The following is a 12,965-nucleotide window of genomic DNA, read 5'->3' as shown; positions in this document are numbered from 1 at the left end:
CTAATATTTTGCTGCTGCTGCAACAGTTAAAAACTGACTACTATATGTAAATCATTCACACTTTTGCTAAATTTTCAGAGGCCTTGACTTTTAGTAACTTCCTCTTTTCTAGCTTTTTCTTTGAAGATGCTTCTTCTGCTGTCACATGATGAATAATAAGCACCATGGTAAACAGGGCTGTATAAATTATAGAAGAAACTGCATAAGTTTTTGCCCCAAGGGTTCCTCTAAAAGCACAGCAGAAAAGAACAGAAAATAACCGCCAAGTCCTTATAACAGGCATTCTACACAACAGCAAAGATGAGAAAAGAGTGATCTCAGCATTTGTATGAATATGTTATCAGAACATGAGTCTTGTGATAACCATCAGGGATTTTTCTACATCCGCCGAAGCAATTATAATATAGAGTCATTTACAATTCCTGCACATAAAGGTTATTTTCTGAATTTTTTTAAAAAATTTATTTATTTTTGGCTGTGTTGGGTCTTCATTGCTGTGCGCCGGCTTTCGCTAGTTGTGGTGAGCGGGGGCTACTCTTCGTTGTGGTGCGTGGGCTTCTCATTGCAGTGGCTTCTCTTGTTGCAGAGCGTGGGCTCTAGGCATGCGGTCTTCAGCAGTTGTGCAGTGCGGGCTTCAGTAGTTGTGGCTCGTGGGCTCTAGAGCGCAGGCTCAATAGTTGTGGCGCACAGGCTTAGTTACTCCGCGGCACGTGGGATCTTCCCAGACCAGGGATCAAACCCATGTCCCCTGCATTGGCAGGCGGATTCTTAACCTCTGCGCCACCGGGGAAGTCCCTATTTTCTGAATTCTTGTTCTTGGCTGTTAGGGTAAAAACAAGTGGTCAGGCAGGCTGTCTCTCTTTCTAATTAAGTCAGCCTTATTTGATGTCTAACAAGGGAAGTTGCTCCTTTGTTAATGAATTCACTTCTATCAATGGAGAGGTACTAAATAATATGGATTTTTCCTTCCTTCAAATTTTGGGACAGTTAGGTTAATTTGTCCCTTAGTGACTTACTCCATGCCTTTTCCGGAGTCAGCCTGACTCGTTTCCTGCACTAGAGGGTGCGTGATGTGCTGGTATGTGACACTTCTTCAAGAGCCTCCCTTCTCCTTCATCTAGCTCCTTGGACAACCTTTTGCTACATTCATGAGTCATCTACATTTTAATTATATTTGCTTCCTAATCGAAAGCCCTCTCTAAGAGTATCATTTCCAGGCTCTTAAATTGTCACTTTGCTCTTCTTTATGGGTTAAACACCTCACAAAGCTTTCTAATGCTTGAAGGACAGAGCCAGCATCGTTCCAGGGTTAAGGGTAGAAGCCATTACAACAGATGATGAAATAATGAGGCCTCACCACTCTTGCATCTGTAAAGGAGCAAGGAAGGCCTGATGAGACCAGAAACTCTATGCTGGGTTTTCTGGTTTTTTCACCCTCTCTGTGGCCACCACATCCTCCCATAGTTCTAGCCAATCTCTGGAGAATTCCTGACAGCACACAGCAGAAATCCTAAGACATTATCCCTGGGGACTGGTAAGGCACATGACTCCTCCAAATCCTTTCCTGGCCTGGCAGCTAAGCTCTTTGGCTGTCTGCTTTGGGAATTGTCGAAGGGGGGTTTATCCACGGTTTCATCATCCACTGTCTTCAGCATCAGTAGCGGCTACTGCTGTTGAGTGTGCCTCATGTAACAGTCACTTTACATGCTGTTTTAAATCCTTACAAGCACCCTATCCTCTAAGTGCTATTTATAGATAAGGAGTCTGAGACTCAGAGAAAGGTTACCTTGCCCAAGGTCATCTCATTTGGAAGTGGTAGAGCTGGAATTTAAACCTATCAGTCTAAACTCAGAGACTCCTTTCCCGTTTGCCTCTCACTAACTCAGTTTTTTAAATCCTTTGGCACGTGAAAGAGGCCTGGTAATCCCACCCCCCCACCCCCCACCCCCCCCCCCCCCCCCCCCCCGCCTCCACCCGCAGCTTTTCTGAGGTGGGACAAGCATCTGGAGAGTCTGATAAGCCGTCCAGGTTGAGAACCGCAGCGCTTACTGGTCTGTGAAGCCCTTTGTGGAACAAGTTCAGTTACTTTACGGAAGCTTCATAACAAGAATGCTTCGTTCTTTAAAGGACCCCTGAGTGATCTGCTGGCTTTTAACGAGTGAAAAACAATATAACAAAAGAGTGCGTGTTCCAGAGGGACCTGGGCTTTCTTGGTGTGTGGCTTCTGCGTGCAGTCTCAGGGAGCAAAGATGTGAGGTGAAGTTCAGTGTGCTTAGCGGGTTGGCTGATTGATTTCACACCAATGAGATATTTCAAACAGGAGCTTACTTAGTTCCAGACTCCATACCAGGAATGATTTCTGTGCCTGGTTTGCGCATCTCTCTCGGCCCTGCATGTTCCAGTGTAAACCTTAGCAGCTTTGACTGGAAGATCCTCTGCTAGGATGCACTTCGTCCTTTGCCCACTCCTCATGTGAACAGGGATTTAGTAAGTGCATAGAGCACCCAAGGAGGCCGCCACAAGCCAGTCCAGTGTATGGCAAGGTGCATACTGGATGTCTGGCCTAGCAGCCGTCTTCAGAAATGTAGGCAGATCCGCTTTTCTGTCGAAAAGCTGCAGATTTAGACTTCTCCATAAATGGGAAGCTTGAAAACTTGAGACTCCACATAAATTATTCTATTTCGAAAAGTCACGTTAGAATGTCAGGTTCATCTCCGTAACCTCGACTTTCTCAATACAGTAAACAATCTTAGATTCAATTCTCATTGTACTACACACAGAGAAGAGTATACTGTCTTCTGTTTTGAGAGGAAAGTAATAGTCCTTATATTGGGGTAGGAAATTCCAATTTAAATTTCTTGACTTTTCATAAATCTCCTAACTCTGCTAGGAAGAATCTTAATGTAGTCTGCCTTTATTTGGAGGTTACACCCTCTCCAAGATTGTTAAAAGGATAAATATATGCATCTTTATTTAGTATTAATGAACCACAATAAGAAACGTGTGTAGTTTTAATTTGGGAGGTTTGGGTGACTAAGCTTAGGAACAAGAAGTGATGTTCATAAAAGTCTTGATTCTGGGCTGCAGATTCAAAGTGATTGCTCAAGAGTCTGAACGAGTTCAGCTGTGCCACAGGAGATTAAATGTACTTGGCTGGATTTGGGCTCAATTTTCCAGGATATGGGTCTCACGGAGCTGTGAAGAAATTCATTGGCTATTTCTGCATGCAGCCTCTTCCCCTACCATCCTCTGGTGACAGCTGTCCGGGCGCATCACCAGCAAGAGGGCAGCTTTAGCAGAAACAATTCAAGTTTACAAAACAAGACTTTACTGATTTTTATTCCACTTGCCATAAATGATACTGATATATGTTTGCTTTGGGCTTCACCATCCTAAGTGTGAAGTCAAATTTAGGCTTTTGTTAGCATTTAGTTACTTAATGCTTGTACTGTTAACTTGAAAAAAATTAAGTAAAGTCACCCCTTGATGATGTGTGGACCTGAAAGAAAGGGAGAGACTGGACCATTGAGACATGCGGATAAGAGCCAGATGTTTTTTTCTGTACCCCAATCTGTCTCCCAACCATGCATTTTGTCAGAATGGGTAACAAGTAAAAAGACTGAGACTGGACAAGCACATGTTAAGAGTAGGAGGAAGGCAAGGGACCTGTGGTTCCGTGGGGTAGAAGCAGCTGGGGCCATAAGACTGGGCGATACTTTCAGTACATTTAGGTGATCATGGCATAAAAGGAATGGAAAAGACTTTTTAACAAGTCTATGAACCTTAATCATTTCTAAAACTTAAGCATTTACTCCAAAGGAATTGTCTATCTTTGTATCAGATCCAATTTAATCGTTCCTCTTAAAAAATAATTGGATGTAACAAAAAATGTAAAAAATTACACTTTTTTTTTTTAAGATTACACTTTTTGACTGAGAAATGGAAGAGATAGCATGGAAAGATTGCTGCCTGCCTCTCTTTGATAGTGTGATAATGTTAACTTAATTGTCAGATTGTTATATTTAACTATAGGTCTAATCTTCCCTTTTCTATCAAATAAATAGTAATATCTTCATCAGAGTGTAGTTATAGAATAGTTACACAAGTGTTTGGACAACTTAATCTCTACTAAGATTTCTCAACATTTTCTTAAAACTTTATTTAAATTCAAAGAAGTAACTTGTAGTACAGAGAATGAATTTGTGGAATTCTTGGTGCTTTTGGTCTACATTTTGGCTTGTAGTAAATCTTGGTCATATTATTATTGATTATTTGTATTAAAAGTGATAGCATGTAATCTGTGGGCTTGTCTTACTTGTACTATAATTAAAACAAAAATTGAAGAAGTAACTTTAGTTTTCTTTGCATAGAGAAAATCTCTGCTGGCTTTAGAGAAAGAAGAGGAAGAAGAGAGAAGTAAAACTATAGAGAGTTTGAAGACAGCACTAAGGACGAAACCAATGAGGTAATTTTTATACTGGGTAGCGTGTACTACTTGTCTCTTTTCTTTTTCTGCTTTTCTACTTTCTTCTCCCCTTGTTTTTTCCCTTCCTTTCTTCTTTATTTTTCTGCAATAGCCAAACTCTTGAGGAAGTCTTAAATTAAAAACATGTAATTGAACCATGGATGAAATACTTTAATCATTGAACATTCAATAAATTGTTTTTCTTCGGTTAAAAGATATGCAGACATCCATGAAGGTGGCTAAAATACAAAAAGGCAGAAACTAATAAGTGTTGGTGCAGATGTGGAGAGATTGTAACCCTCATTCATCGCTGGGGGGAATGTAAAATGGTGCAACCATTTTGGAAAATAGTTGGACATTTCCGCAGAATATTAAACATAGTGTTGCCGTATGAGCCAACAATTCTACTTCTCGATATATAGCCCAAGGGAAATGAAAACACGTCCCTAAAACCTTGTGTGCGAATATTAGCATTATTTATAATAGCCAGAAATTGGAAACACCTAAATTCTATCAACTGATCAATTGATAAATAAAATGTAACATATCCATAAAACAGAATATTTTTCAACCCTAAAACGGAATGGAGGACTGATACATGCTACAACATGGATGAGCCTTGAAAATATTTATGCATAGCGAAAGAAGCCAGACACAAGGGACCACGTATTGTATGATTCCATTGATATGAAATATCCAGGAAAGGCCAATCCATAGAGACAGAAAGATAAGTGGTTGCCTGGGGTTAGGGAGAGAGGAAAATGGTCTTTTGGGGATAATTAAAGTGTTCTAAAATCAGATAGTGACCATGGTTGCACAACTCTGTGAATATATTAAAAATCACTGAATTACACATTTGAAAGTATGAATTTTATGGCATGTGAGTTACATCTCAATAAAACGGTTGTAAAAGAAATGGATGAGCAATCAGCTTCTACTGTGTGCCTCCCACACGTTCATTTTCCATTAATCCTCTAAGGTTTGGTGGGATATGGGGGTGCTTACAGGTGCATTTCATCAGCACTAGTGCTACGAATGAAGCTTGGCTAGGTCTGGGTGATGTGGTTGGATGAAATAGCTGAGAAATAAAATTCCCTATATTTGACTATAAAATGCTAGGAAAAAATGTACTGATTCCTCAAAAATCATATACAGTAGTATATCAAAAGTTTTCTAGTCTATCCTAACAAGATCAGTGCTTCCCTCTCTATGTGTGTTCTGCATTCTCAGATGTTAATGGTTATCCAAGGCTAAATAAGTTTGGAAATTTCTGGAGTAGTCACATCAACAGGTTATGTTACTTCTGAACTTTTCAGAGGCTTAACCTACAGATGTGTATTGTGAATTATTCTCATTGATTGACTTTACAGTTAAATAAGTGCTATAAATATCCAAAAATTAATGTACAGTAATAAAGTATTGCTTTTATTTGTTTTATATATTGGGATTCCATATAGCATGCCATACAAAAGAAGGTTTTTGCTATAAAACTAAGGAGATAGATTATCATTTGTTTGGCAAGTAAATATCCTGGAGTTTAAGGATGGTCTTTGACTTTTCATTGGTATGGGGCGTGCCTGGGTCAGTGGTCAACACTTAAACGTGCATGAGGACTGGATGCTATCATAACACAGGATCAGCAGATGACTTTAACCTAAGGTGAATATTCTGAGTGTCTTCTTGTTCCTGGTTTTCTGTGGTTATAAGATCTGTTCATTGGTTATTCATATCGGTTAAGTTCTTTTTAACTCAATTGGAGATTTTTTTCACACTTCTGGTTAGACCTGACCATTGGGTCTGGGCCAAGGAGAAGGCCTCCAATTAAGAAGACTTCGTGTGAGCCTTTGGGCACTTTAGGAACTGCATCTTCTTACTTCCTCCTGCCCACCAGCCCCCTAAACTTTTCTGTTAAGGGCTATTAAAATATTCCAAAAAGACTTAAGTCTGATACATTTTAACCTTCTCCTCGTGACAGGTTTGTAACCCGATTCATTGACTTGGACGGCCTGTCATGTATTCTCAACTTTCTAAAGACCATGGACTACGAGACCTCAGAGTCTCGAATACATACCTCTCTCATTGGATGTATAAAGGCGCTAATGAACAACTCTCAAGGTCGGGCTCACGTCCTGGCTCATTCTGAGAGTATTAATGTAATTGCTCAGAGTCTGAGCACAGAGAACATTAAGACGAAGGTGGCTGTGCTGGAAATCTTGGGCGCTGTGTGCCTGGTTCCCGGGGGCCACAAGAAGGTTCTGCAGGCCATGCTGCACTACCAGAAGTACGCCAGCGAGAGAACCCGCTTTCAGGTAGGTGCTTCCTCGCCACTTCTTCATTCCTGCCTTAAGACCAGTGCCTTTCCTGGCCCCGAAGGGGGAATGTTAACTTGAGATTTTCCCCTGTGGTGAGCATTCACGATGGGACTTCAAGCATTTCCTTCTTCTTAGGTAGAGAGTAGAATGTTCTTTCTGTAGTTGATCAATCTGAGGTTGTGGATTTACAGTAGTCCCCCTCTTAACTGCAGTTTTGCTTTCCACAGTGCTAATTACCTGAGGTCAACTGCGGTTAAAAAATATTAAATGGAAAATTCCAGAAATAAATTCCAGAAATAAGCTTTAAATTGTGCAGCTGTTCTGAGTAACATGATGAAGTCTTGTGCCATCCTGCTCAGTACTTCCCAGGATGTGAATCATCCCTTTCTCTAGATACCCACACTGTATACAACACCCAGCCATTAATGTAGGAAAAACATAGTCTATATAGGAATATATATAGGGTTCAGTACTATCCATGGTTTCAGGCATCCACTGGGGATGTTGGAACATATCCCCTCTGAATAAGGGGAGACTACTGTACTGAACTTAAAAATGTAGCCCTGCTTCCTACACATTATATAAAACACTTTTTGATCCACTAAATGGGTGTTCCCTGAAAATTTTATGTGTTGCCAGTCTTGATGTAGTATCAATATAAACAGTGAGATTACGTCACCACATTGTTTATACTCAAATATAAAAAGTAAGCAGAGTTAACAAAGCACACAGTCTTTTGTACTTTGTATACATGTATATATAAACATATATGATGTAAGAATTTTGAAAGTAGAGTTTTTAGGACTAATCTTAAGGAAAAAAAGGTAGCTTTCTGTGGATCAATGTAATTCTGACTAAACACAAGCTTTTAAAAATTAACTTCAGAGTATTAAAAAATTAATAAAATGAGTGTACGGTTAGTAACTATTCGGTCCTTTGTGTTTACATCTGTCTCCTTGGTAGACGTTAATTAATGACTTGGATAAAAGCACGGGGCGGTATCGAGATGAAGTGAGTCTCAAGACTGCCATCATGTCCTTCATCAATGCAGTGCTAAGCCAAGGCGCAGGAGTGGTAAGAGCCTCTGTACCACAATTTAAAACATATTATTAAAGAATAATTTTTAAAAAAAGATTACCAACTGTGTAGTCTAAAGAGCTTAAAAACGTATTCCATCACCCTTTTACTTTCAGGAAAGTTTGGACTTTAGACTTCATCTTCGCTATGAATTTCTGATGTTGGGAATTCAACCTGTAATAGATAAATTAAGGGAACATGAAAATTCAACATTAGATAGGTAAGTCACACTATTATGAGATAGTTCATGTGTTTTCCTTGTGTATAGTGCCAGTCTGTGAACTACTTGTGACCTAAGGAACTTGTACCAAAATGTTAGACCAGGTAATGATGTTTTTATAGTAAGACTTTCTCGATGAAAGAAGCAGCACTTGTGTAGAGAACTTAGTGTAGGTTTTGGCATTAGGCTTGAATCCATATCCCAGTCCTGCCGCTTACCTGCTGTGTGTTCTGGTCAAGTTACTCAATTTTTCTGAACCTCACTGGGTTTTTTTGTTTTTTGTTTTTGCGGTATGCGGGCCTCTCACTGTTGTGGCCTCTCCCGTTGCGGAGCACAGGCTCCGGACGTGCAGGCTCAGCGGCCATGGCTCACGGGCCTAGCCGCTCCGCGGCATGTGGGATCTTCCCAGACCAGGGCACGAACCCGTGTCCCCTGCAGCGGCAGGCGGACTCTCAACCACTGCGCCACCAGGGAAGCCCCCTTACTGTTTTTATATGTAAAGAAATAGTGATGATGATGATAACACTATTCTGCAGAGCTGTTATGAAAGCTGACTATAAAACATGTGGAATCACATGGCACCTTTGATAGACATTCTATGAATGTTAATTTCTACTTTCCTGTTCATTTGCTCTTGTCTGCAGTCATTTTACGATTTCTAACATATCCTACCAGCTTTCAGATCTTTCCTTCTACCACACTTCTCCCTCATTCACACACTCCACCATGCTTTTTTCCTTGATAGTCTATGAACATGTCAAAATACACTTGCCTCAGGGCCTTTGCACCTGCTATTTCCTCAGCATTAAAAGATCTTCCCACAGATGTCCAAATCACTTTTTCCCTTTTTCCCATGCAGAGACCTTTTCCAGCCACTGTGTTCATATTCTTCACCTCACCTCACCTCCCATCATTCTCTACCCCCTTTATGCTGTTGGATTTGTCTTCACAGAACTTATCATTCCCCAGTCAATAATAGGGGCTCAATAAGTATTTGAATGAATAAGTGAAATGCATGAACATTTCTTTTGTAATCTTTAATTCAGTGGTCAGTCATTTAGTTATATGGGCTTGTTTTTCCATAAAGAGATTCCATGAGTAGAATCTGGATTTGGTTGTGTTTGGATTTGATAAACTTTCATGAATTGTCTTCTATGTGCTGCGCATCCTAGGCTTTCAGATTTGTCTCTTGTAGTGATCTCATTTCAGTCAGATGATGTCTTTTTTCCTTAGAACATAGTTAAGAGAAGGCATTCAAATTTTGTTGTCGTACTTCTTTTAGAGATATCTCTGAAATTTTAGGAAAGGCCTTAGTATTTATGTCCTGATTCCTATGTGCCTGTGTTTGTAGGATGTTCAACTTTTAATAGCTTTTCTTTAATTGTCTTTCAGGCATTTAGATTTTTTTGAAATGCTCCGAAATGAAGATGAACTAGAATTTGCCAAAAGATTTGAACTGGTACATGTGCTTACAATTATTCTAATTTGACTCAGCAGCTCACAAATGTCCCTGTTGTAATGTGTGTCATAGAGATGACATGTAACCTAAGAGCAAAGTCAGATTTCTGTTTTGCTATCTAAGTGGCAGGATTAGCTTCTATTTGCCTTGTAATTGCTTACCTTACCTTGCAGGAATTGAAGAACTTGGATGTTTGACTTAGATTTCTTTTTCGTATGAAACAGGTTCACATAGACACAAAAAGTGCTACTCAGATGTTTGAGCTGACCAGGAAGAGGCTGACCCACAGTGAAGCTTACCCTCACTTCATGTCCATCCTGCACCACTGCCTCCAAATGCCTTGTGAGTGTGTTTGTGACTTAACGCATGTGTTTGTGAATGTTTGGACATCATCCAAAGGGCTCTGTCTTCTGAACAGTGTGGCTTAGGTTGGGTGCACACCAGGGATTCCAAACCTTAGTTTTGTGACAGCCCAGTGTGTCTCTGCACAGCTTAAGGGGTGTTGTGAAGTTCTCAAAATGAAATGAATTATAACTCGCTTTGATTTTAAAAATAAATATACGCCTTACAACACATTTAGAAGGGGGCAGAAAGTGCCTCTCAATCACGTAAATGATCATCGTGTGTCAGAATTCCAGAAACGTTGGGAAGGGTTGTAAACAGCTGTCTGGTTTTGTGGCTCTGGCGGGTGACCACTGTTGAAAAATATTCGTTCAAGTTTTGAAACCAGTTGAAGTATCTCCACTGTTCTTTTCTTTTTTAGACAAGAGAAGTGGCAACACCGTTCAGTACTGGCTACTCCTAGATAGAATTATACAGCAAATAGTTATTCAGAATGACAAAGGTCAGGACCCTGACTCCACGCCCTTGGAAAACTTTAATATTAAAAATGTCGTACGGATGTAAGTTTCTTCTTATTTTGCTACCCTTAAGATAATAGCACCACTATAAGACATTTGTATTATCCTACTTCAAAATAGCAGCTGGGAGAACTGAAATGTTCTAGAGGTCAGATACGAGTTCCTATATGTATACATGTAATATATATATATGTAACATCTGGGTTTAAAATGGGTTTCAGGCATGCTGAGGACTTTCTCTGCATTAAACAGTTTTTCTACCTAGAGAGCATGCATTTAGCAGTGGGCCTTTTACGCTTTTTGTAATGAATGCTCCTTTAACTATCATACAGGTTGGTTAATGAAAATGAAGTTAAGCAGTGGAAAGAACAAGCAGAAAAAATGAGAAAAGGTAAATGATGAGGTCCTGACAAGAGAAGAGGTCATGTTACTGGTTATTGGACAACTCTCCTTACTGTATATTTTAGAAATTTGCATTAATGCTTCTCATTGACTTTGGTGTATAAACAGCCTTTCCCCTCCCCCATGTTTTCAGGGCATTTTGCCTGGTTTTTCTTGAATCAGACTATCTTAGTTGTCATGTTGATTCCCAAATATTTTATCCTTTCATTATAATCATTTTTTGAAGCATTCACTGTTCAATGTTCATTAATTCAAATTTTCTAAACCACCGTTCATTTTTGGAAGCATTTTTGAAGCATTTACTGTTCAATATTCATTCATTCAAATTTTCTTAACTACCGTTCATCCCAGCCTTCCCCATAACTGCTCTTTAAAGCACACTAGATTTTAAGAACTATAATCAGGGACACCAGGGATTACCCAGAATTTTGAAAGAGAAGCACAGGCAACTTGGTTTCAGCAGCCCATTTCTCCACGTGACCTTAATTTGGCACCAGTTATAAAAAGAGAAATCATGCAGAAAATCACTGACCATTAGAGATGTACATGTTGTGAAACATTAACAGACCAGCCATTGGTGAGTATCTCAATATGTCTTTGATATCAACTCTCAGCATCAAATGACTTGGGGGGGGGGCGGTCATTTGTGCCTGTCACCATGCCAAACCACTCACAGAATAAGTATGACTCTTCCCCTCCTTCAAAATATTAGCAAATTAAAGTTGGACCCTTTGAGAAAACAGTCATACTCCCGGCCACTACTCTTTCAGTATGCTGGTTAACTGACTTCCTTTTCCCTGTCCAAGTGACTCATTCACAGCCAGTGACATACAGTAGCACTCACCATAGTATTCAGTGTGTTGAAAATATGGTCCAAGAGATGCTGAAGCATTTCCTTTCCTCTCATCACATTTTATCCATTGAGCAGAAAAGCAGGCTCACCACTGATATCGGAAAATACCGAATATGAAGTTCTGTTATATTGTGGGTTCCTCATATGAATTCAGATAGGTCTCAAATAAGTGAGGTTGCACATACATTTTTATAAATTAATTCCAGAAACTGCTATAGAAAGAATAGAGACACGGACAACAAGTTAGGGTAAAGAGAGAATTATACCCGAGAAGATGGTCAATGAGTGGTACTTTAGGGATATACCCTAGAGCATGGAGAGTCAGGTGTGCAAGTTGAAGAGAGTACTTAGGACATAAGCTTTGGAGTCATTTCAGTCCTTCATGCAGTGGGTATGTACTGAATGGCTGCACGGGGCAGGCACGGTGCTGGGCTCTGGGTCTGGGTCTCAGCTCTGCCCCTGACTGTGTGGGTAGGCTAAGTCATGTCCTTTACCCCTCCAGTCTTTGCCTCTGCAAAGTGAAGATTACATCTAACTCACAGGGTTGTTGTGAAGAGTAAATGACAAATATTAGGACTTTAGCATAGTACCTGGCATTTATTAGCTGCCTAGTAAATGATAAAAAGTTTTGTAGCATTTAGGCAGTTGAGGGGTACAAGAGGAAATGGCCGAGATCAGCTGTAGGAATAGGATGGTTTAAAGTGAGGTCATGCATAGAGTGCAAAAAAGGAGATATTGTCGGTAAAATTCATTCTTCTCTGGAAGTGTCAAGTAGCAAAGTTCTATTAAATAGAGTACCTGTTGATGAATTTCTCAGAGGGTGGAGGCTGTGAGGAGACAGGAAGTACTATGGACCTGAAAGGTGGAGAATATCTGGGGAGAATTCTCTGTAGTGCCGGATACCCAGTAAGTACTGAATAAAAGCTTAGCAAATGGAGACTATTTGTGGAGATAATCCTTTAGGCTGGAGCTTCCCATACCAGGCACTTTATCAGAATCCTCTAAGGAGCATTTGAAAACCACAGGTTCCTAAGCCCTGCCCCTGATCTATAGAACAGACTCCCTGGAATGTGGTCTGTGAGTCCTGAAATGTCAAAATCTCTCAGGTGGTTCTGAGGCTTGGCCAGATTTGTCAAAGGCTAATGACTGATAATAGGAAGTCAGGTCTTACATTGTCAAAGAGGAATGAAACAGAGATAGAAGAAGGAAAGTGGGATGCAGTGGGGTAGTTTTTAGATGTCGCTGAAGAAGTCAGGGAAGCATCCACAGAGTGGTAGAAGCGGGTTGACGGTTATCTTAACTCCAAGGCTGGTAAAC

At 40.2% G+C, this 12,965-nt stretch overlaps 1 protein-coding gene across 1 annotated transcript in view; it reads left to right on the top strand.

The window, feature by feature from the left end:
* DAAM1 (dishevelled associated activator of morphogenesis 1) overlaps positions 1-12,965 on the top strand; it is a 180,017-nt gene that overhangs the window by 111,123 nt on the left and 55,929 nt on the right. Inside the window, exons 5-12 of the mRNA XM_082845513.1 lie at positions 4,371-4,465; positions 6,441-6,774; positions 7,741-7,851; positions 7,971-8,074; positions 9,467-9,533; positions 9,758-9,875; positions 10,297-10,435; positions 10,726-10,784. Coding sequence (XP_082701639.1) covers positions 4,371-4,465; positions 6,441-6,774; positions 7,741-7,851; positions 7,971-8,074; positions 9,467-9,533; positions 9,758-9,875; positions 10,297-10,435; positions 10,726-10,784 — 1,027 coding nt within the window. The remainder of the gene's footprint in view (positions 1-4,370; positions 4,466-6,440; positions 6,775-7,740; positions 7,852-7,970; positions 8,075-9,466; positions 9,534-9,757; positions 9,876-10,296; positions 10,436-10,725; positions 10,785-12,965) is intronic.

Source organism: Leucopleurus acutus (genome assembly GCF_964270905.1).
Source record: "Leucopleurus acutus genome assembly, chromosome: 1".
In the NCBI taxonomy this organism is placed as follows: domain Eukaryota; kingdom Metazoa; phylum Chordata; class Mammalia; order Artiodactyla; family Delphinidae; genus Leucopleurus; species Leucopleurus acutus.
Note: the sequence above shows the minus strand (reverse complement) of the source record. Positions and strands in the feature narration are given on the sequence as shown.